Consider the following 25,270-nt stretch of genomic DNA (forward strand, 5'->3'; position numbering starts at 1 on the left):
GAGTTTCTCTTGTGTTAGATACTGGGCCTTCTTACTGTCTACTTTCCTCCTGACAAGGACCTACTTTGCCCAGCAACATCATCATAACGAGAGTCTCTGGAATACCCTAAAACCCTTCCTGTGCCCCCCTCCCATGTCAATATGGCAATCTAACCCTCACACATTCTTGTATTAAAATTCCCCAATGCCCCACCTCCCTTTTAGGAAGAGATCTTCTCTCCAAACTCAAAGTATCCCTCTACATGCCGCCTTCAAAGGCCACCTGCATTTTCTTATTACACCTGGACTCTGACTGGCGAAAGTCTCTCCATCCCCAACCCAAGCCTCCACCTCCGCCCTTCTGCCTACCGTAAGCCCCCTAATACGGGCACCACGAGTCCTGCTCTAGCCTCCCACCACCCCTCAGCTCTTTCTCAAAGACCCTGCTTCCTCTGTATCCCAGGACCAACTCCCCTTGTGTCCAGTCACCCGCTGCAGTTTAACGCCTATCGTCCAGCGCCTCCTTCCCACCACACTCCTCACCCCACAACACTGCCATCCTGGGAGTCAAAAAGCCCCGTGTCACTTACGGCCTAGTCCAGGACGCCTGCAAAATTAATCAAGCTGTGATTCCCACCTTCCCAGCTGTAGGTAACCCCTACACACTACTCTCCTTCACACCTTCTAACTCAGCGTTCTCGTCTGTCTCTGATCTAAAAGACGCCTTCTTCACCATCCCATTACACCCTCCATCCAGGCCACCGCCTGCCTTCACAGAGGAGGACCCCGGCACCCTCCAAGCCCAGCACCTCACAGGGACAGTTCAACCTCAAGGTTTCAGGAAGAGCCCCCACTATTTTGGACAAGCCCTACAAAAGGACCTGACCTCCCTAAACTTTAAACCCAGCTTCCTCTTCCAACATGTAGATGCTCTCCTCTGCAGCCCCACTGCTGAACTTAACAAAAAAAAAAAAAAAACAACATGCAACCACCTTGCTTAATTCTGTAGCTGTGTGGGGCAACTGAACCTCTCAAGACAAATCCCAAATCTTACCATCTCAAAGGAGGGCAAAGCTACTCCTCCTTCCGGACCTCAAGACCTCCTGCAGTACCCTCCCCCTCACACTTGCCCTACCCGGCCTCTCTCTCCAAGTCCTTCTGTGTCTGGATTCCAAAGTACTCCCTTATCACTTATCCCCTATATGAGGCCACCAAAGGACATCTAGACCAGCTTCTCCTAACCCCACATTCCCTGCAAACCCCTGTCAATCTCTTCAGCGGCCCTTGTCTACCACCTCACCCTCTCCTTGCCTGAGGTCAACAAACCTTTTACTCTTCTCTCTGCATAATAATAAGGGAGAAGCCTTAGCCATCCTCTGCCAAAAGGGAGGCGACACGTATTGTCCCCTCACTTACGTCTTCAAGCAATTAGACATGGTAACTCGGAACTGGCCCAGGCGGCTCCAAACCCTTGCAGCTGAGGGCCCCTTGTCCCCGAGGCCAGTAAGATCTCCCTCCACAGCCCTCTGCTCATCCTCCTCCCACAGCCAATCAAGACCTACTCGGTCACCGGGCTTTTCCTTCTCTTCCACCTTCCCGAACCCCAAACCTCTACACCTACCTTCCCAATGCCAACCTTACCTTTGGACAGTGCCCCCTGTAAGCCCCACAGCTCTCCTGCCCACTAAGTCCTCCACGATGCCCCCAACCTCGCCCTTCAACTCTCCATATAATAATGTCTCACGCTCGTGTTCGCAAGTCCTCAACCTTTACCTAAATCTATTCTCACACTTCCAGAACACCTCTTTGCCGGCTTCCCCTGATTGGTTCATTCATGGCAGTGCCCTCAGAGAAGAGCCCTTCACCACTGGGTATGCTATCCTTCAGCGAGACCTGCTCACCCACATAACTCCACGTAATAGAGGCCAAATCCTACCACCCCACACCACCTCCCAACAGGCTGTACTTATAACCCTGACCACGGCCCTAACCCAGGCTGCCACCCACCGTGTCAACATCTACACTGACTCAAAACACTCTTATAATGCTATCCATTACAACAACCTGATTTGGAAAGAAAGGGGTTTCCTCACCCAAAAGGGTTGCCCCATCATTAATTCTTTCTACATTCAGGAACTTTTGGACGTAGCCCTGCTCCCCACTCAAACTGCCATCCTCCACCATACAGGCCTTCAAAGGGACAAAAAATACATTTCCATACTTAGCACCTTAGCTGACACCAAAGCATGGGACAAATATAACCCCCAGTGCCAGAAGGGACCTTCCTGTCCTTCCAGCCCCACCAAGACAAGTTCTTCATTGCTGTCCTTCACTTTTCTATTTCAAGGGGAATGTTCTGCTCCCCCCGCCTCCCCGCCACTCCGGCATCCTCTTCCCCATATTTGTTATTTTTCTTACTCTTGGATTAAAAAACTACTTCTTAAATTTTTTTTAATCTGTAATTATGCAGCAGGTTTATGGGTTATAAAATGTCACCCCTTCTCTTACTTGCCTTGCTTCTCCTCCTGACCATTCTCATCGGAAAGCACTCCCCCTCCATCCCCTCTCTCCTTAACCAACATAAGCTAGTCTGGGAGGCCTCCCTATGCCTCTCACATTCCCATAACCGTCGGAATGAACCTACTTGGTTCCAGTCGGACCGTGCGCATTGTCCTGATGCTGCGGGGCCTCATCGCCGAGGCTTCCTCCCACTTTCACCTTGCAAAGGCACAAGCCCCTTCTCCACCCGCATTGTAATGGTTACACAAACGGTCTTAAGTATGACCAGGCTACTGGGAAAAACATAATTGAATACATAGCTGCATATGGCCACATCGATCAGTCTACCAGTGATAGTGGCCGTCTCTCCTGGTCATTCCTCGAATACTGGAGCTGTGTAGATTTTGCCCTCTCAGAGCACCTGGAAAGGGGTGCCTCAGGACAAGGAGTTCGAAAATTAAGAACAGTGCCAGAACCGGAAGGCACACTTGAGGAAATGGTTTGGGAAATCACTGTCAGGCACCTCAACTGGGAAACTCACAGTCTCATCTCTTCCTGGAGGATCTGCTGATGGACTCACGGTTAACACCACGGCCTGTCTGCAACCTTGCCCAGGTTATGATTTTCCGAGCCCTAGATCTACACATTCTCCCTGGCCATGAAGTTGGAGCAATATCTGACACCCACACTCAGGGACAAAAGAAACCCTGTTTTACTTCCAGTCCTACTGGGAATGGCTATTGTTGGGGGCCATAGCCACAGGGACCACAGCTACAGGCCTCCAACAAATCCAATGTAATCAACTCACATACCAATTCAAGAAGTACCTCTACCTGGCCCAACAGAGCACAGTCAACCCTCCAAAATCAACTGACTCCCTAGCTGAAATTGTATTATAGAACAAGAGAGAACTTGATTTCATGGCAGCAAGAAAAGGGAGAATTTGTGCTTTTCTCCATGAGGAATGTTGTTTCTACACCAACTAATCAAGCATAGTCAGACAGAATGCTAGACAATTTTTACAAAATATAAAACCCAAGTGTGGTTCCAATAAACAATCCCAATGGGGGGCTGAAGAGATGGCTTAGTGCTCAAGGCACTTGCCCGCGATGCCTAAGGACTCATGTTCAACTCTCCAGATCCCACATAAGCCAGTCATGGAAAGGTGAGGCCAAACACAAGGTCTCACATGCCCACTAGGTGGCAGAAGTGTCTAGAGTTCGATTTCAGTGGCTGAAGCCCTGGCACACCAATTCTTTCTCTGTGTCTCTCTCTAAAAAAAAAATAATAATAATAATATCCAAATGGAAGGACACCTGGATCTCCTGGAGCCCATGGTTGGTTCCTTTTGTAGGACCTTTGTCATAATCCTGCTAAGTGTTTCCTTCAACCCATGCTTTTACAGATGTCTCTGATCTTCTCTGGGAAAGAATTCATGCTTTCACACTACAAAGAGTGACAGAACTCTTCATGGCTGGCCAATACCAGCCCCACAAAGACTTCGGCCCCCACTTCTCATTGGACCTCAGTTATCTCTCTCTCTAGAATGCTACCACCCTTCTGAGCAGGACGTCACCCCCATGACTTTCACCCTTTTCCCTTTTGGTCCAATTTCTTATATCCCTCCAGAGTCTGAATATGAACGACTCTCGTCTAGCCAATAACAAAAAAAGGGTCTCTGAGTTCATGACCCATGAACAAACATTGATGTAAGCCATCCATAAATCACAAAGAAACAATCAACCCACATCCTGACCTACAAACAACCCCTAACTACAGTGAAACTTCTGGGGTGTTACACCTCAGAAACCATATTCCCCAATCCACTTCCTTTTTTTAAAGCCATTGAATTTGGCTTATGCTTTTCTTTTTTTCTTTTCTTTTTATTTATTTATTTATTTGAGAGCGACAGACACAGAGAGAAAGACAGGTAGAGGGAGAGAGAGAGAATGGGCGCGCCAGGGCTTCCAGCCTCTGCAAACGAACTCCAGACGCGTGCACCCCCTTGTGCATCTGGCTAACGTGGGACCTGGGGAACCGAGCCTCGAACCGGGGTCCTTAGGCTTCACAGGCAAGCGCTTAACCGCTAAGCCATCTCTCCAGCCCCCAATCCACTTCTTGAAAAACACCTTTGATCTGTACATTTATATAACCTTTACTTCAGCTCTGGTGAGACACAGAGAGCCTCCAGCCCATGCAGAGGTCTTTGCCCCTCATGGATGATACTTGTATTCAACGGTTTCCTTCTGTCACAGTTCAAGTCCACTGTCTTTTGCTTCAACTTGAAGACATGGGATCCAGGTGTGTGCAATGGACTCTTAAGAGATGGTGAGGTCAAGTCAGATGAAGCCCAGGCCCTGAGTCTGGAATCAGAGGGTCTCCACTTGAGCAGCTAGACAGAAGGCTCTGGCTATGCAACTGTGGATGCTGCCAAAACAAGGCTGCAGTAACTTTAGTAGCTCTATGAGGGATTTCCTACTGTCCATGATCAGCAGATTTTAGGATCCAGCCTTAAGGTGTGGTGGTGGATTAGGAATTGCAGTCTAAAGATATACAAAGTGCCTGGGATCACTCTGGAGTTCTGGAAGTATTCTTGCTGTGTGGTGTAACTTTGGGGCTTGGGGTTTTTCTCTCTCTCTCTGCTTGGTCCTGTGAAAGCAGGGCCAGCTTCTCCTCCCATTATGGAACTTCCCCTCTATCTTCAACAAATCCCTTCCTCCATATCTGTGCCTGGACTGGAAGTTCATCTCAGCGACCTGAAGCTGCTTACTACTCTGACCATCAGCCTGGTATAAAGGGGAATGTCTTTCTGTATCTTTCCTTAAGGTGATAAAGATTCGGAAATCAGAAAACTATTCACAGGCCTCCTGTCCATGTGGACAATTCCTGTCGCCTCTTGGCAAAGGGCAGAGAGCATCTGCTCACTCCTTGCTAAATGCCCTGCAGCCCCATGTGTTTATCATGTTTTGTTTTTACAACAATCTCCCAACAGGTGGATTCTTTAGAGAGAAGGTAAGTGTTGCTTCATTTCTATTACAATACAGACATGAAAAGTGAGACCCAGAAAGTTACGAACTCAGGTGTGGCAGAAATGGGGGTCCCAGTAAAGAGATGGTTACGTTCTCACCACCAGATCTCACTGGCTGTCCCAAGGCAGGGAACACCATTTTAATGGAATGAATACAAGCATATGTTTTTCATATCTTGGTAATATATATTCATGTGTTCAGTTGTTCTTTAAAATACTATTTATTCATTCATCTACTTTAGAGAGAAAAGGAGAGAGATAGAGAGACAGAGTATGGGCATGCCAGGGCCTCTTGCCACTGCAAGAGAAGTTCAAATATATGCGCCACTTTGTGCATCGGGCTTTACTGGTGAATTAAACTGCAAGTAAATACACTTAACCACTGAACCATCTCCCCAGTTCCCATTAGTCACTTTCAAACCAAGAAGAGAGTATGAAGTAACTCAAAGACAGATCCAGAACATAGGCTCGTGCGAGGTGACACAAATGGGTAGGCACTGTGCTTGAGTTTACAGACGTCTGCCTCTAGTCTGCACGCATAGCTGCAGCGCATAACACGGCTTTCTTCTCCGCTTGCTCCACCTCCCACCCTATGCCCCACTAGTGAGTCTTATACGCAAGCTTTATGATCACTACCATCTGACATGTAAGGAGACAAGCAAGGAGAGGGTGAGGAGCTAAGCTGGGCCATGGCCACCAGATCCACTGCAGAGGTGAGACAGCGGGGATCTTCACATCTACCACATGACTCATACAGAGGAGGCCAGGTGCATAGACCCCTGCCTGCTGTGTTGTCTCCATTACACTGGGAAAACCAAGTTTCTGCCCTGGTGGGGGAGAGAGGAGAAGAAGGAAAGAAGAAACAAAAGAAGGACAGGAGAAGGGGAAGGAGGGAGAGAGGGACAAATGGAAAGGAGGACGGATAGAACGGAATTCTCATAATAGAAAATTCAGTAAATTTCTGTAGGCAAATTATACTCCCATTCATCTGACTTTGTTTTGTTGTTGTTGTTGTTTATTTTGTTTTTTCGAGGTAGGGTCTCACTCTAGCCCAGGCTGATTTGGAATTCACTATGCAATCTCAGGGTGGCCTTCAACTCATGGTAATCTTCCTACCTCAGCCTCCCGAGTGCTGGGATTAACGGCATGCACCACCATGCCAAGGCTATTTGGTTTTTAAGGCAACAATAAATGATGGTCTTTCTTATGAAGTATAGTAGAGTATGAATATGCTTTTAAGAACTTACAGGAAGTAGTAGCAAATTAACTTTCCAAAATAAATAGAAATGCGCATCTAAACCTGGATATGCACCAGCACCCAAGAATGGGATGGCTCCCACAGTGATTACTGTTTGAATGAAGATCCTGTTGCTAATTGCAGTGTGTTTCAGGCATTCCACATGAGCAACTTACCTGAAAAGCTTTTCAATTTGTATGTTAGGAAAGTTGGCAATTAAACACTTCAACCCTCTGTTGACTTTATTAGAGATACGATAATCTTTGCATAGTCAGTTTATAATTATGCTGTTCATCAAATGAAATTGGCATTTATTTTAGGAAAGTGTTAACCCTTCAATTTTTATTTTTAAAACCCCCTGGGAGGGCTGGAGAGATGGCTTAGCAGTTAAGGAGCTTGCCTGAGAAGCCTACGGACCCATGTTGGACTCTCCAGATCCCACATTAGCCAGACACACAAAGGTGAGGCAAGCGCAAGGACACACATACCCACTAGGTGGCACAAGCGTTTGGAGTTTGATTTCATGGCTGAGTCCCTGGCACACCAAGTCTTTCTATTTCTTTCCCTAAAAAACTAAAAATAAAACAACAATAGCAACAATAACAAAAACTCCCCTGGGATTTGTACTCCATAGATGCAATGACACACTTGACATACCATGAGCACATCCCAGGAGAGGTCACCTTCCCTTAGTAGGTCTACACCTGACCTTGACAGAGCCAACTCAGACTCACTAGATACTAAATGTCAAAAGAAATCCTGGAATACAATAGCAGTTATGATGTTCTTGCTTTTACTTATTTATTATTTATTTATTATTTTTGTTTTTTTGAAGTAGGGTCTCACTTTGGCCCAGGCTGACCTGGAATTCACTATGTAGCCTCAGGCTGGCTTCAAACTCACATCCATCCTCCTACCTCTGGCTCCCCAGTGCTGGGATTAGAGGCATGCGCCACCACTCCCTGTGTGTTCTTGCTTTCAAAATTTTAAATTTGTATTTTTTAAAAGCACAACCCTATTATAATAAGTAGTTAGGCAACATCGGGGAAAACCAAACTTACGTACATTCCTCAAAAGAACTGTACTTGGCAGAAAGGTTCAAGTTACGAAAGATACATCTGAACAGATTGATAAATATTCTATAATGAAAGGAAACATCATGATTTAATGAGTCTGTAATACCGGATTAAACTCAGGACCCAAAAATAAGTGTTTTTAAAAATACATATTATTTTTATTTATTTATTTGACAGAAAGAGGGAGGGGGGGGATGAGCATGCCAGGGCTCCAGCCACTGCAAATTAACTCCAGACGCGTGTGTCCCCTTGTGCATCTGGCTAACATGGGTCCTGGGGAACTGAACCTGGGTCCTTTGGTTTCACAGACAAACTCTTTAACTGCTAAGCCATCCCTCTAGCCCCCAAAATAAGTTTTGTGTGATAAGAACCAAGTGTGAACTATGACTACAGCCTGTGGCATGACCTGACCACGCTGTCAATGACAACTTTTTCTTTACAGCCACGGATTCTGGGAGAAAATCTTTTTCTTAGGAAATACTCACTGAAGTATTTAGAGTTAGAAGGCGCATCTTGTCTACCATTTTTTCCCACGTGGTACAGAACAAACAGAAACCCATGTGACCATAAACAACAACTGTGTGGAAATGGGACCAGTGGGGAAGGGCTCTTTGCACCATCCTGAAACTTTTCTGTGGGCCGTGGACATGAACTTACCCAAAACAAAAAAAAGTCAGTGGCAGATATATCTCTCCTCACTGGTCTTGAATTTGGGGAACCTGAATTCATTCATTCATTCTGAATTTATTAAATGCCAGTTATGCTTCAGGCCTTTTTCAAGGTGTGGTGGATATGGTAGTTTAAGTAGTTTAAAAATAAATCCTCAGGCTGGAGAAACGTACTTCCTGCACAAACATGAGGGTCTGAGGGGGCCTGAAACTGCCAGAGACCGAACCTCTATATCCATGCAAATGGCTGGGCATGGGCTCTAATGCAAGAGTCCCACAGAGGGGAGCAGAGACCAGGAAGTGGCTCAGACTTGCAGAAAGGAGCAAGCTCCAGCATCAGGAAGAGACCACAGCTCAAACTGAGAACGGGGCAGAAGAGCCAGGGATGCAGACACTAGACTCTAGTGAACATATGGGGTGCTGCAAGGGCACACACGTGTGCACACACCATACACACAACACTATACACACATAGACAGAACAAAGAAAGAAAGAGAGAAGGAGGGAAGGAGGGAGGGAAGAAAGGAAGGAAGAAAAGGAGAAAAGGAGGAAGGGAAGGGAAGGGAAGGGAAGGGAAGGGAAGGGAAGGGAAGGGAAGGGAAGGGAAGGGAAGGGAAGGGAAGGGAAGGGAAGGGAAGGGAAGGGAAGGGAAGGGAAGGGAGGGGAAGGGAGGGGAAGGGAAGGGAAGGGAAGGGAAGGGAAGGGAAGGGAAGGGAAGGGAAGGGAAGGGAAGGGAAGGGAAGGGAAGGGAAGGGAAGGGAAGGGAAGGGAGGGGAAGGGAGGGGAAGGGAGGGGAAGGGAGGGGAAGGGAAGGGAAGGGAAGGGAAGGGAAGGGAAGGGAAGGGAAGGGAAGGGAAGGGAAGGGAAGGGAAGGGAAGGGAAGGGGAAGGGAAGAAAATTTTGCCTCCAGGAAGTAAATGAAGCAACTGGCACATGCCCATCTCTGAACCCAAAGCACCTTAAACTCATGCCTGAGACCAAACTCATAATCTCTCCACCTCCCTCACCCTCCCATCCTGAACAAAAAGCCCAAACACCCTAGCTTTAACCCAGGGTTTCCTATGGGGGAAGTGGTGTCTCACCCACCCAGAAACTGAACCCAGAGCGTGCTGCCCTCCCTCCCCTCCATCATTTGTCCTGCGGGCTCCACTGGGGTTTTCCTTCCAAATATCTGGAGGCGCCACCACCTCTGTCTGTGTCTTCTGTCACCTGGCCAGGTCTTCCAAAAAGGCCTTCAAGCAGCTCTCTTCACCTGACTTGCCTGTGGCCACCAAGCATGTCTCACTCAGCTGCTACACAGATCTTTTTCAAAGGCTCTTCTAGCACCAAGTATCTCTGCAGCACTCGGGTTCCTGACAGATTAGGAAACAAAGGCTCCCGTCCATCAAGATGCTTTTTTTTTTAAAGGATAGCCAGTGCATGTGATCACTTAGTAAATGGCTGACTTGCCACCACATAGTAAAGTTCCGTGAAAGCAGAAGCCACGCCTGGGTTCACACACCACTGTGAGCACACGGTTGGCATTCAATTAATATTTGTTTAATTAGGTGGATAGGCAATTAAAATAATTAATGTCTGGCCTGAGCCAATGAATGGAGCGTGGTGCCATTAGCAGCCACAGGGGACCTAGGGGGAGGAGTAAAGAGGGGAGGTGCAGGCTTTGTAGACTCTGTGGGACCCCACAGGCCCAGCAGGAAGCTAAAAACAGAGACCTGCCCTTCAGGAAGCTGATTAGAAAAAGGCACACACTCTGGCCAGCATGGTGCTGCAGCCCCTGAGCCATTCCTGGAGCATTTTCCTTTTGACTGTAAGAAAGAATGGGGAGGGTCCACAATCTCCTCTGCTCATCAAGAGAAGCTGTAATTTGCATAAATTTGCATAAACCTGTCCTAAGGCCTCTGCTTTAGGGACTGGCTGAACACACACTCCAAGTAGCCAGCTTGTTTCGTCAGCATCTTTCTATCCCCCTAGCAGCCAGCACCTCTGTGCAAGGAAGAGGGGCTGTGTTCCGAGAGGCTGGATTGGAAGTTTACTGGCATGAAATGCTTTAAAAAAAATAAATAAATAAAAAACACAGAGAACACAGCTGTGGTCCTTGATCACGTTCATTCATTTTATTCTTTGGGGGACTTGGAATCCATCAAGCATATCAAATTATGGCAAACGATTCCAGACTATGCCTCATTTCAAATTGCTGATGTGATAGAAACACCAATGCAGTTCTAAAAATAAGAAGAAAACGTCTTGCAGCTCTGCTATTTCACATTTAAATTAACTTCCATCATGGCTCTCGTAACTATCCCCAAAGCATCCTCTTGGGCCAGGCTGAGTGAACACCTGTTGTTCTAACACTCCAGAGACCGAAGGAGGAGGATCGAGCCTTCTTGGATAGCCTGGGCTACACAGACAAACTGTCTTATAAGAAACACAAACACACACAACCTTGTCTTCAAAGGTGTCATGTTTTCTTAACATGTTTCATGGAGGTCAGCCCTTTTATGGACCACACATCCTAATGCGAATCTGATTTTCTCTCCCAGGGGTCACTTTACCACCATAGGGCACACCTTTCCAACCTTGGCTCTAGGGACAGGGGATGACTGTGTGTGCAGAGAGAGCTGCCCTGTGCTCTATAATACACTAAACAGCATCTTGGCTTCTATCACCGATGCCAGTCGCCCCAACCTCAGAAGCTCTGACCACTCAGAATGTCTCTAGATACTGCAAATGCTCCAGTTGAGAAGCATCACATGGTTATATACCTGTAGCTCTGAGCTTAGCTTTATACCTGACTCAGAGAAATATTAAAGATGAGAAAGAGAATGCATTTTGTATAGCTGTGCGTAAAAACCTGGGAACATAAATTAACTTTAGGTTTTCTGCTGTTTGCCTCAAAGCCAGGGACCAGGCTCATTCTGATGGCTAATTCTGCCACTTTTGATTTAAGGTACGCCTGAGACATTAGTGGGATGTGCGTTTGAGTATGTCTGTGAGGAGCTTTCCAGACAGAATTAACTGAATGGAGAGCACCCACCCTTGAATGCGTGGCACCATCCCATATGCCGAGTCTCTGACTGAACTAAAGAGGAGGAAGCCTTAGAACCAGCATTCCCCTCTTTCCTGATCCACCCAGACGTGAGGCTGACATTCCTGCCGTCAAGTCTTCCCTGCCACGATAGGCTTCACCCTCTCAAACGGTAAGCCAAGGCAAATCCTTGCTGCCAGGAATTTCATCTCAGCAACAAGAAAAGAAACGAACACACTCATGTCCTGACAGCTTCCAAAGGTAACCATGTGCCTTCCCTAACCTTCCTTAGGTCATAGAATGATCAGGGTAATTTGAAGATTCAGGCAAAAACAGAAAGGTGTCAGACTCACCAAGGTACAGGCCTTAATGGGCACAGTGGATGACTCAGGGCCCCACTGACTGTCCGGGTTGAGAAGAGCACTGTCTCCTTTGGTCCCAACTACCAATAAAGTCCACAGCTAATAATGTCTCTGAGAAGGCCCTAGACGTAGCCAAAGAACATAGCTCAGCCACCTTCCCTGGTACCACGCCCTCCTCTCCCCTGCCCGCTGGTGTCCACATGGCATGCTGATTCCTTTGGGCCAGCCTAACCTTCCTTCCATCTTTCCTTCTGTCCATTGGAGCCGCGGGCAGACAGGCAGACAGGTGCCCAGTCCCACCCATGGCTGCCCTCACTGTCCTAGAGCTAGCTGTGCGAATCAAAAGCAACCTCACCATCCTGCTAACATCTCCCGAATCTGTGCCAGAAACAGACCCAACACGACCTCCCCAGTGGCAAAAAGCACAGGCCAGAAGAGGAAGACATCTCGCCTCAGGTTCTCTAAGCCCCTGGGATGCATCTGCCAGAGACCGGGTCAGAAATACGTAGCAGACGTGGGCAAGAGACAAGGTCAGAGGCCTCTAGGTAAGACGGTGGCACTTTGGTTGAAGAGGCCCTGGGAGGAGATGCTGTCGGGGGGATGGGGGGCACTGGGGCTGCAGACGGAGCCTGCCAAGAGCAGGGCACGACACCTGGACTCTTCTACTTACAAGTCAGAGACTCGAGTCTGCAACTCTCCCTCAGCCTCTGCGTTAACACCTGACAGTCCAATTCCACTTCCGGGAAATTACCCCAAGGAAGCATTCCTGTAGTTACGTATTCATTCAGAGACAGGGGTGTTTATTACAATAGTGTGAGAGTTCTGAAAAAATAGAAAATCACACTGAATATTACAGGTTAAACTACGCCACTGACTAAGTTATTACAGCCATAAAGAACATGGTTCAGCCTCTCTTAAATCGGAATCCTTAGTGAGACACATTTTATTGAAGGAAACGGGGTTATAAAAATAACTTCAGGGGGCTGGAGAGATAGCTTAGTGGTTAAGACATTTGCCTGCAATGCCTAAAGACCCAGGTTCAATTCCCCAGTACCCATGTTAAGCCAGATGCACAAAGTGGCTCATGTATCTGGAGTTCGTTTGCAGTAGCAAGAGGCCCCAGTGCACCTATTTTCTCCCTCCCTCTATCTCCTCTCTAACTTTCTGTACTTTCAAATAAATAAATCATATTTAAAAATATAATTTCAGAACAATTGTGAAATGTGTACGTGTATGAAGATGCACACACACACACACACACACACACACACACACTAGCTTTAGAAAAGGTCTGTAAGGACACACACGAAAATGTTAACTGCCTACAGTAAAGCCAACCTTGCCTTTTAGGGAATTTTCAGGTATTTCTGTACTTGCCTTATGTGGTGGTTTGAATAGAATAGATGGCCCCCAAAATATTCAGTTCTTTATTGTTTGTAGTTTGCATCTGCTGGCTACCTGGCCAAAGGCAACATCACTGAGTGATCTTAAGGTGTGTGTGTGGGTGGGGGGTGGGGTTTCCAATTTCAATCTAAAGATTGCAGTGTGCCTAGCTGGAGTTCCTGAAGTGTGCTCTGGCTTTTGACCTTTAGGCTTGCACTTCTCTTTCTCTGCTTGGTCCTGTGAAGGCAGGCCAACTTCTTCTGCCATTATGGAACTTCCCCTGTATCTGTAAGCTTCAATAAATCCCTTCCTCCATAACTGTGCCTGGTCTGAAAGTTCATCTCAGTGAACCTGAATCTGTCTGCTACACCTCACCATGTGAGGGGAAGGGGCATGGGCAAAGAAAGGCTGCATCTCTACAGGGCCAAGGAGCTCTCCTTAGGCGGTGCTCCCAACACAGCCAAAATCTGTGTTTCTACACGGCAGAAAAAGTAGGGCACACTTGTCTGTTAACTTGGGGGCATTTCTGTAGATGTACCTGAAAAATGGTCAGCCGACCACAGCCTCAGCAGCCACATGCCTCTGCTCATCGGCGGAGCCTCCAGACCAAGCGTGGATCCCGTGACACCCACACAGACAACAAGTGCAAGCTCTCCCTCCCTGCTTTGTGGGTCCCACCACTCTTCAGGGTGGCCCCGAAGCCACAGAGGTCCTTCTGAGAGGACCCCAGAGGGGTGTACCAAGTCCCCAGCCTCTCCACCTAGCTGATCTCCCCTCCTCCTGAGGAGAATGATGTTTTGTGGGCAGCAAGGCTCCTTCCTCTATGTTTAGACTCCAGTATGGGAAGGTGTTATTCTGGTAGGATGTTCACATGGAAATCGGTTCCCAAGACTAAAATTCAGGATCTAAACTAGACAGCTCAGGGATCCACAGAAATGGCAGATGCTTTCTTTCTTTTTTCTATTTTGCTTATTTATTTTTTATTATTTTATCTTTGAGAAGACACAGAGAAAGAGAGAGAGAGGCAAAGAAAGAGAAAGAGAGAAAGAGAAAGAGAGGAGAGAGAGAATGGGCACACCAAGGCCTTTCAGCGGCTGTGAACACACTCCAGACATGTGCGCCCCCTTGTGGCACCTGTGCAACATTACACACTTGTGTCACTGTGCATGTGACTAGGTGGGACCTGGAGATTCAAACATGCATTGTTAGGCTTCTTGGCAAGCACCTTAACTACTAAGCAATCTCTCCAGCCCCTCCTCCGCTTTTTTTAATTTTGTGAGAAAGGATTATACGTAGTATGCAAGTCTGGTCTCAAACCCTCTATGTAGTTGAGAAGGATCATAAACTTCTATCTTCCTGCCTCCACCTCCTGAAGGCTGGGATACAGGCACAAGCTACCAGGCAAGGCTTATGCAGTGCTGGAAAGTGAACCCAGGGCTGTGTACATGCTAAGTAAGCATCCTCTCTGAGCTACATCCCCAAATGACACAAGCTTTTTGTTATTTCTTAAAGGAAGACATATATTGAACCACATATGAAACTATGAGACAATTTCCTGGTGTCCACATATTCGTTCACTACAATACTATACCAGGTGTGTGTTGTGGAAGGCAGTACAGGTGTGAGCAGTGGAAGGTAGTACAGGTGTGAGCAGTGGGAGGCAGTACAGGTGTGAGCAGTGGGAGGTAGTACAGGTGTGAGCTGTGGGAGGCAGTACAGGTGTGAGCTGTGGGAGATAGTACAGGTGTGTGCAGTGGGAGGCAGTACAGGTGTAAGCTGTGGGAGATAGTACAGGTATGTGCAGTGGGAGGTAGTACAGGTGTGAGCAGTGGGAGATAGTACAGGTGTGAGCAGTGGGAGGCAGTATAGGTGTGGCAGTACAGGTGTGAGCAGTGGGAGATAGTACAGGTGTGTGCAGTGGGAGATAGTACAGGTGTGAGCTGTGGGAGGCTGTACATGTGTGAGCAGTGGGAGGCAGTACAGGTGTGTGCAGTGGGAGATAGTACAGGTGTGTGCAGTGGGAGGCAGTACAGTTGTGAGCTGTAGGAGGCTGTACATGTGTGAGCAGTGGGAGGTAGTACAGGTGTGAGCTGTGGGAGGCAGTACAGGTGTGAGCAGTGGGAGGTAGTACAGGTGTGTGCAGTGGGAGGCAGTACAGGTGTGTGCAGTGGGAAGCAGTACATGTGTGAGCAGTGGGAGGCAGTACAGGTGTGTGCAGTGGGAGGAAGTACAAGTGTGGCAGTACAGGTGTGAGCTGTGGGAGATAGTACAGGTGTGAGCAGTGGGAGGCAGTATAGGTGTGGCAGTACAGGTGTGAGCTGTGGGAGATAGTACAGGTGTGAGCAGTGGGAGATAGTACAGGTGTGAGCAGTGGGAGATAGTACAGGTGTGAGCAGTGGGAGGCAGTACAGGTGTGAGCAGTGGGAGATAGTACAGGTGTGAGCAGTGGGAGGCAGTACAGGTGTGAGCTGTGGGAGATAGTACAGGTGTGAGCAGTGGGAGGCAGTACAGGTGTGAGCTGTGGGAGATAGTACAGGTGTGAGCAGTGGGAGATAGTACAGGTGTGAGCTGTGGGAGATAGTACAGGTGTGAGCAGTGGGAGGCAGTACAGGTGTGAGCTGTGGGAGATAGTACAGGTGTGTGCAGTGGGAGATAGTACAGGTGTGAGCTGTGGGAGATAGTACAGGTGTGAGCAGTGGGAGATAGTACAGGTGTGAGCTGTGGGAGATAGTACAGGTGTGAGCAGTGGGAGGCAGTACAGGTGTGAGCAGTGGGAGATCGTACAGGTGTGAGCTGTGGGAGATAGTACAGGTGTGAGCTGTGGGAGGCAGTACAGTTGTGAGCTGTGGGAGGCTGTACATGTGTGAGCAGTGGGAGGTAGTACAGGTGTGAGCTGTGGGAGGCTGTACAGGTGTGAGCAGTGGGAGGCAGTACAGGTGTGAGCTGTGGGAGGCTGTACAGGTGTGAGCTGTGGGAGGCTGTACAGGTGTGAGCAGTGGGAGATAGCACAGGTTTGTGCAGTGGGAGGCAGCATAGCAGGAGCCAGTGTGGTCACAGGTGCCCTCCCTGGTTTCCAGCCAGGCCAGCGATGGGGTTCCTCTCAACCAGCCACACAATCTATTCACTTAGAGTTGTGGGAATGCCGGACCACACCCTGACAGAGGCGTTGCTGACACACTTTACATAAAGGTCCACATGTTTCCCTTGTGCAGCAAGAATTCCCATGGAGGCCAGGAAGGAAAATGATGAAGTATGAGGAGCGGACAGCGTGGGGAAGGAAAGGTAAGCATAAGTTCATCACTCCAGAGGGCACAGCACCAGCAGCAGCCCTCCACTAGGAAGGAGCCTGCAGGAAGAGAAAATCATATTTATACTTGGAAGGAGAAGCCCTTGTGTTGCCCAGCCCAGCTTTACCTGCTGCTAACTGTACCCTCCCGGTGCTTCTGGAAACCTCACAGGCTCTCCAGGCAGCCGCTAACTAGAAGCTGTAACTGATGAACACGTCTTGCTTGGATTACACACTAGCACAAGTCTGACACTATGTTTATAGGAAAGGAGTGACGTCACGGTTCTGGGAACGGTACAGAAGCCATGCCCTGGGACCCCGTGCTGTGTGGCCTCTCAACAAAGACTTATACTGGAGCAGTGGCCGGAAGCACTGTTTGGGAACTGAGGAATCCAGTCAAATGCTCTAAGCTCTGCAACCTCACCCGAGGAAGGCACTTGGAGAACCTGGTCACAGGCTGCCCAACATCTCCCTTTATGTCCTCAACCCCCACGTCTGGGCCAGGTGTCCCAAAACCTCCCCAACAGCTCCACTGGCATGTCCACAGGCTTCCCCGCACAGGTGTCCTATCCTGAAGACCACCTGCCCTTTGCTTCTCCCCAGTGCCTCCATCCACCCAGCCGTCAGGACAGAAGTCTAGGACTCACCCTTTATCTCCACAGGATGTGCCCTCCCAACTGCAAGGGACAAAGATGGAACTGGGGTTATTTGGCATGTTGCCCCATATGCACCCCATATCCAAGTCTGCACATCTGACTAGAGTCTAGCATCTGGTCCAGCTTCCCTCCCCTGACCCATGCTCTCCCTCAGCAACTGGGGTAGTGGGGAGCACCTCAGCTTGCATACTGGACTTTTTCTCTCTTTTGCTCAACATCCTTTAGTAGCTTCTTTAAGAATCAAACCAGGGGGCTGGAGAATGGCTTAGCAGTTAAGGTGTTTGCCTGCAAAACCTGATGACCCAAGTTCGACCCTCATGGAGCAGGATGCACAGGGAGGCGTATGCATCTGAAGTTCATTTGTAGCAGCTGGGGGACCTGGGCATGCCCATTAACAACCCCCCTTTCTCTCTCTTTGCTTGAAAGTAGATAAAAATGTATTTTTAAATCAAATCAGAACTCAAACCCGAGATCCATGGCCTTCTATGAGCCAGCTTGTACCTGTATCTCCCACCTCTCACGCTACCTTCGCCCTTGCCCACCATTCGCCGGCCAACCCGCTCTTTCTAGTGTTTCTGAGCTACCATCACCGGGCCTTTGCAGGAGCTCCCCCTCCTCATGCCTTGGGGTGGAGGTTCTCTTCTTCATTCTTCAAAGCCTGAGCTCAAAGTCAACTAACTCCTCATACAGTCCTTCTCTGACTTAATGTGGCTTTGGCCAATCCTCCAGTCTATAGCAGATCCTTGGTTATGGTCTCAGGCTAGCATTTTCTCATACAACTGATACATCTTACTGTTAACTATTAGAATACAAATGCAGTCACCTTTTAATTTTTTTGTGTGTTTTATTTTCAAGGAGAAGGAAAGAGGGAGGGAGGGGGGAAGGAAGGAAGGGGAAAGGGAGGGAAAGAGAGAAGGAATGGATGCGCCAGGGCCTCCAACCACAGCAAATAAACTCCAGATGTATGCACCACTTTGTGCATCTGTCTTTATATGGGTATTGGGGAATCAAACCTGGGCCAGTAAGCTTTGCAAGCCAGTACCTTTAAGTGCTGAGCCATCTCCTCACTACAAATGCAGTCACTTTAGAGTCCCTGTTGCTCAGGGCTGCAGGCCAGCCCAGGAAATCCAGCCATCGTGCTGCCTAAAATGAGGTAAACCTGAATTATAATTTTATTATCTTGCCTGGGGCCTTCTTGCCTCTTCTGAGCCCTCATGACCTGGAAAGCAGGAGCAAGGTGGCAGGACAAGATAGCCCCTCCCCACTAGAGACCTCGAAGACCCAGAGCTCTTCTTAGCTCCCACTCCGGCCCACTGCCTCCAAGAATCCTTTCACATAGCATATGCCCCTTCCCCAGGAACTCATAACGGGGACCTCTCCCTTTGTTTCTTGGAACTGAAGCCCTGGCTTCCAGATCCCATCTTGCTCTCCTGTGGTGTAAGTAACTCTCCTTGTTCTCTGGAACTGAAGCCTCTCTTTCTGGATTTGGAACCCCGTAATGCTGCCATGGCATGATGCCATAACTCCTTGCCTCTCTTGGATCAGCCTGCCTTTCCCTGTCCATCCTTGACATACTTGTGTGATTCTTTCAGGATTTTTGGACTTAATCTTTGAGGATAGGGGCTGTGCCTACTCAACTCACAAACAAACCCCAGAACCTATATCAGCACCAGCACAGCATTTATTCTATTCTTCTATTTATTCTATTCTTCTATTTCTATTAGCCAACAGCAGCTTGGTTCATTATTAAAACCAAGAAACAACTGGCTGGGGAGACAGCTCCGTCACTGAAGGGCTTGCCTTGCAAGCGTGAGGGCCTGTGTTCCATCCCTAGGAAGCACGTGAAAATGCCAGATGTGAGGACACACACTTGCAGCCTCAGTGCTGGTGAGTCAGGCAGATGGAGCCCTGGCACTTGCTGGTTAACCAGTATAGCCTAATGGATTAAAAAAAAAAAAATTGGCCACCTGCACCTCACTTTTCCCTAACATCTCCATCCATCAAGACATTAGGACAGAATTTTGGGATTCTCCTTCACCTAGATGAAATTAGATTTAACACTTAAAATAATGAGCAATTTGTCCACTTAAACACAAGGAGAAGACTTATGTGTATATTACTAGGAGAAAGATGCCAAGCTGAAAAAGTGACATCCTGTGTCATTCAGTGCTGCTCCATTTTCAGCTGTTATAACAAAACACCTGAGACTGGTTCTCTCTGATTAAAAGAGGGTTATTTGTTTCACAATTCAGGAGTTCCAGGGCACGGCACTATTCTTGGCTCTAGGGAAGGTCTCGTGGCAGAAGATATCACCATGGTGGGAATATAGGAAGAAGAGAAAAATAGAAGTCCTGTGGTAAGACAGCGAGCTAGCGAGATTCAGGGCAGTGCCAGGCTGCTCTCCTAGGAGAACAGCACAAATCCCTCTTACAGATCCAGTTACCTCCCACTGGGTGGGCACCTGCTTCATGCTTTCACCACACCAGGGGCAAAGTTTCCATCACATGAAGGGTGCCAACCTTAGGACAGCCTGAAAAAGACAAAACTGTGAAGACAGTAAGGAGATCAGCGGTTGCCAAGAGCTGCCGTAGAGCAGGATGGAGCAGCACGTTTTGAGCAGCAAAGGTGCCCTGTGTGGTGCTCCAGGGGTGACTGCATGTTGTCAGCATTGTGAGTAAAAGCTAAGGCCGACTGTGGACTCTGGGTACTAACGACAAGACAACACAGATTTAACCAACAAAGGGACATGCAACAAAGGGACCCTTCTGCTAGGATGACAATGGGGAAAGCTCTGTATGTCAGGAAATGGAATATGGAACAGTTCTGTGCCTTCCTCTCAATTCTGCTGTGAATCTGAAACCACTCTTTCAAAAACAGTCTTTAAAAAGTAACGTATAGATACGTGTGCACATAACGCACACTGAAGGAAGAACGTGAACCTCTTTTTTCAGTCTCACTGCTTCCCTTCCCTGTCCTTTCTCTTCCCTTCAAAAGACTCTCAGTTCATGGCTGGGTTCCCTGGTACATACTGAACGGGACAAGTTAAGTTTTATCTACAGGCGGGGAGATCATCAGTTTTGGATGCAAGCAGTCAGGCAGCAAAGTTGACTTTCCTTAAAGGACATTATTTTACGGAGGCCCGGGCGCTCACTTTCCACATTGCCGAAGCCACGGCGCGCTTGTAACTGACAGCAGGCCAGACCCGAGCTGCTGCCGTCTTTCCCCGGCGTGCCTCAGTCAGGATGGGCTGCACGCGCCCTGAGGGAGTCCACAGAGATCAGCCTGCTTGTTGAGCACCGAACAGAGCAGGAACTGACTACACGACACCCTGGGCAAGGCAAAACTGGGAAGGGAGTGAAAGGATCATTGGTTCGATGCTAAGCACAGCTACTTTGGGGTTCCAACTCTACCTGAGTCTAGACAGCTTGCAAGCATAGCATGTAAAAGGACCCTTCTGAAATTCTCTGTCAGCCACTAAGTCCTTCTTCAAAAGGATCGCCTTCAGAATTAACCTCCCCACCAGCTGCCTGTGGGTGCCCATTATGATATGGGTACTTCTTGTCAGGAATCATTTCCATTCACTTCTGCAATGTTAGTCAGGACTGAAGAGTTTGCTCAGCAGTTAAGGTGCTTGCCTGCAAAACCTAATGACCTGGGTTTGATTGCCTAGTACCCACATAAAGCCAGATGAACAAAGTGGCACATGCAACTGGAGTCCATTTGCAGGGGCAGGAGGTCCTGGTGCACCCATTCTCTCTCTCTCTCTCTCCTGTCTTTCTGTCTCTCTTAGACCTCCTCCATTAGACTCAGACCTCCTTAGGTCAAGGGTCATTCTTCCTCATCTTTGCATCACTGCATCCCTCAAGGCTCTTGCTGCACTGACAACATTCAGCACGTTGTTTGGCCATTCCAAACACTCTCCATTAAAAGCAAGCTTCCTAGACAATCTTCCTGTCATCTATAATAAATTCCCAATTAGAATGCTAAACCCCAGAAATTAGAGAGGACAAAAATTATAATAACTGGTCCAAGAGAAAGTAGAATTCTGAATTTTTCAATTCTTGAACAACATGTAAGCCATATTCGATACTTTGTTCTTTGCAACTTAAGAAAGGAAGGGTTTATTTTGGCTCACAGTTTGAGGGTGTGGTGTGTCATGGCAGGGAGGCTATCCTGTTAGTGTGAGGCTGTTGGTCCTTTGCATCCACGGTCAGGACACAGAGAGATGAGTGCCCATGCTCAGCTCAATTTCTCCTTTTTATTCAGTCTGCCCTAGCCCATGGAATGGTTCCACCCACATCGAGGGCAGGTCTTCCCCCCTCTAGGATCTAGAAATACCCTCACAGATATACCCACAGGTGTGTCTCCTAGGGAACCCTACATCCTGGCAAGTCAACGTTAAACATCACTACTGGTACTAATTATTGTGCAAAACTCAACGCAAAACAAACTCATTTCAGAGAATGCCCAGGTAATGAAGAATTCTAAAGGCTCCTGTTCTGCATGCACGTGGACCCAGCTTCCGTACGCTTGTTATGAAAGACTAAGACGAAGCCGTGGCACTAGTGCAAGAGTCCCACAACTGTTGTGTCAGCATGTAACTAATTCACACTGAACACGATTTCATAAAAATCAAAACCTTAAACATTACCAAGCAAGGTGGCAAAACAAATAACACACATCCACAAAGCTCTAGAATTCCCCCCCCCCCCCAGGGGACATATGTCATTCCTAGCCCTGGAAAATAGAGACAATCAGCCAATTCAACAGTATCAGACCAATGTGAGAAGCAGAAGTGTCCCAGAAGTAGGAAGGTGCCAGGATCCGTGGGACCACCTGGAGTCAGCACCTTACCCCATTCCTCCAGAGACCTCTCTGGCTGTGGGGTAACTGGTCAAATTTTAACATAAATCCCGGACCACACAGGAGACCTAAAAGGATCCTAATAAGTGCTCAAACTTGGATTGTATCAACGGCGTAGCAGAAAGTGAGGCCCCAGGTGCCACCGCTGCACCTCATTGTAGCGTCGCTGCAAATGTCCCCTCAGATGGAACAAAGGACCAAGTAGGTAGGTGTGGGAGGTTGTCATTATACCCTGACCACAGATCAGCAGCAAAAATCAAGTCTGCTGTCTCCTGGTCCTCCTAGCAATGTTTAACATGTTCTCAGTCTGTGAAAAGCAATGTCTAGGAAGACAGAAGGGGTTAAAGGAAGAGCAGTCCAAGAAATGACCTTCTGTTCATGACCATGAGCTGTTAGCCTAGGGCTGGGCTTGTTTTTGTTGTTTATTTTCTGTGCACTCTGAAATCTCTCTCTCTGGCATAAATATTTAACCATATTTATTATCCTTTAAGACTACCCTTCTTCCCCAAAGATATTGAAAGCTCACATGAGGCAAGATCATGACATCTCCAATAAACCTGCATGACCCTGTAGGCAACCATTTAAAGAAAATGATGATAGGTGATAGAAGAAAAACAAAGTGATTAACTCAAGGAATTTTCAGTTGAGAAATTCTCTTTAGGCTTAAGATCTCTGGGATCTGGACATCACTGTTTGTCAAACGGACCAGGTGTTAATTGAAACACACCATCCAAGTCCCAAGGCCCAGGCACTGACATACCAGCTACTTGTCTTCACTGCAAGTAGCACAGAGAACAATGTCACTGACAAAACAGTTTTCAACTGTGTCCTAACGGCAGACGGACTATGTAAATACCTAGAGTTTATTCCTTTTCCCAACATAAGCCTATTTTGGGCTCAAGAATCTTAATTTAATTTCCTTTACATTTTCTAATTTCATTAGTTAAATCTATCTATTTTGCATTGATTTCTGGGTAGTGGCATAGCTTAAACGTGCTTCAGTGGGGTTGGAGAGATGGCTTAGCAGCTAAGGCATCTGCTGGCAAAGTCAAAGGACACGGGTTTGATTCCCTAGCACCCACATAAAGCCAGATGTACAAGGTGGTAGCATGCGTCTGGAGTTCCTTTGCAGGGGCTAGAGGCCCTGGTGTGCCCAATGTGCCTGTCTCTCTCTCTCTCAAATAAACAATAATAAAAACTACCTCAACTGTAAATAGACTTGCATCGCTGTGCTTTCAAGTCGTGTTCGTTCCCACTCAGTGGTCTAGACAGGACTCCGTGTCTGCTCTTCTGGGGCTCTAGGTGGCTTCTGTCAACGGACCCCTTTCACTGAACTACTCCACTCTCCTCCGTGTCCCTGTCAACACCTGCCTCCGTGTGTTCCGGGCCTCTTGATTTACTCTTAACCGTGTCTACCTGGGCCCCGCTGTGAACTGCCTGCCCACTATTCGTTCCTTCCCTTCTGTTCCAGCCATGGCTAACTCTGACCTCACCAGCACCGTCTTCCAGCCTTGTCACCCTCGACACTGCCTGGACATAGCTGACAAATTAACCTTGCAGAAAAAGTGATCATCTGACCCCTCTGGTCAGTATCATTATGGACCGTCTCTTACTGTTGGCAAAGTCCTTCAAAGCCCTTTGGTGCCTGGCCACATCCATGCAACTCAATGTTACGTCCCTCTGATCTCTGTCACACTGTGTTCACTGGCTTGGAGCACATGTCGCCACACACCCATCAAGACTTACTTACGTCTGCTATACCCTGCACCCCAGTCTCTGCAGGTTCAAACCTCCCTATTCTGCAAGGACCCGCGGAAGTGTCCACCCCTCCCAACCCTTCCCTGACCATCTTGGAATGAGGGGTCAGAACTTGACAACACTCTGCTCTCCTGGACAGGACACATGGTCACTCCACGCGGTCACAGAGTCCTCACCCCAGCACGTGATTTCCTTCCCTGGGACTCGAGGGCTGAGCTCCGTGCCTGTCCCTGTCTCATCCACAGGGACCTAGCTAGCATTCTCCACGCCTGCAACGGTCAGTACACAACACCCAAAACTTTGCAGCGGCCCGGAGTCCCATCCTCACGCGTGCTGCGGTACCATAGGGGACTTTGCCTCTGACAACAGGCTGTCCCTGCTGCAGCTGGCCAATCTTCCCGCTCTGTCATGAACTCCTTCCTTTTTACTTTTTCTCAATCTGCTGGTGTGAGCACAGTGGACATACCGGCTGCACCCCAAGCTCCATCAACCCACCAGGCAGCCCATGGCCAGGAAGAGACAGAGAGCTGTTCGTCTCGCTACCTTATCGCCGGCTGGGTTCTTGTGGTTTATTACAGACAAGGATACACAGTGGCCAGGTGCGAAGGGCGCCAAGGACCAGAGTTGGGCAAGGGGCGGGTGGCAGGCAGGGGCGAATCCCAGGAGTTTCTACCCTGTTGAATCCCCGCTGCAAACTTTTCCCTCTGTTGGCGAGGCATCCTGCACCAGCCGGTCCCTCCGGTTCCGGAACCAGCGGGTCAATGTCTCGCCACCCGCGGTGCCCGGCGGGCGCTGGCGGGACAGACCGGGCACCGTATGGGGATGAGGGTGATGCCGCGGCCGGTGCTGATGCTGAGGCTGCCGCTCCGGGCAGCGACCGCTCCCCACCCTGGAGCTCCCGGTTCGGCGCCTTGCGGACACCCGGAGCCCGGGGGCCGGGCCGGGCCTACGGCGGGACCGCTACTCACCGGGAGGGTTGACTGCCGCCGGGGTTGCCATCTTGCCGGGAAGGACCGGCACGCCGGGCGGGGACCGGGACGGGGGCGGGGGCGTGGACCGGGAGCGGGCCAGCGCCACCGCGGCCGCGCCACACAAAGGACGGTGCGGGCGGTCTCCGTCCCCGCGCTCCCGCGCGCTCCGAGCGCCCCGCGCAGCTCCCCGCGCGCTCCCCGCTCCTCCCCGCGCGCGCGCGCGCCGCTCCCCGCCCGGCCTCCTCCTCCTCCTCCTCCTCCTGCCGGTTCAGCCTTTGTGGCGCGGCGGGGGACTCCCGGGTCCGAGCCGTAGCACCGCGAGACTTGGGGCTGCAAGCAACCGGACCCCCTCAGGCGCGCGCAGGTGCGGGGGCTGCGCCCCCTCTCCGCGCCCGCTGAGTCCTCAGGTGTCGGGGACCGGTCGCCGAGGGGCGCTGTCCCCTCGCGGAGGAGTCAGTGAACGAGCGACCCATTTAGAT

The 25,270-nt window shown here is 49.0% G+C and overlaps 1 protein-coding gene across 2 annotated transcripts in view; it reads right to left on the reverse strand.

Annotated features, from left to right (window-relative positions):
• The window catches only part of Arnt2 (aryl hydrocarbon receptor nuclear translocator 2), a 176,156-nt gene extending 151,259 nt beyond the window's left edge, over positions 1 to 24,897 (reverse strand). For both annotated transcript variants that reach the window (XM_004658245.3, XM_045145314.1), the window contains exon 1: positions 24,789 to 24,897. In XM_004658245.3, the coding sequence (XP_004658302.1) occupies positions 24,789 to 24,819 (31 nt within the window). In that variant the 5' untranslated portion in view covers positions 24,820 to 24,897. The remainder of the gene's footprint in view (positions 1 to 24,788) is intronic.
• Between the last annotated feature and the right edge of the window lie 373 nt (positions 24,898 to 25,270).

This window comes from Jaculus jaculus, chromosome 3 (assembly GCF_020740685.1).
Source record: "Jaculus jaculus isolate mJacJac1 chromosome 3, mJacJac1.mat.Y.cur, whole genome shotgun sequence".
Taxonomy (NCBI): domain Eukaryota; kingdom Metazoa; phylum Chordata; class Mammalia; order Rodentia; family Dipodidae; genus Jaculus; species Jaculus jaculus.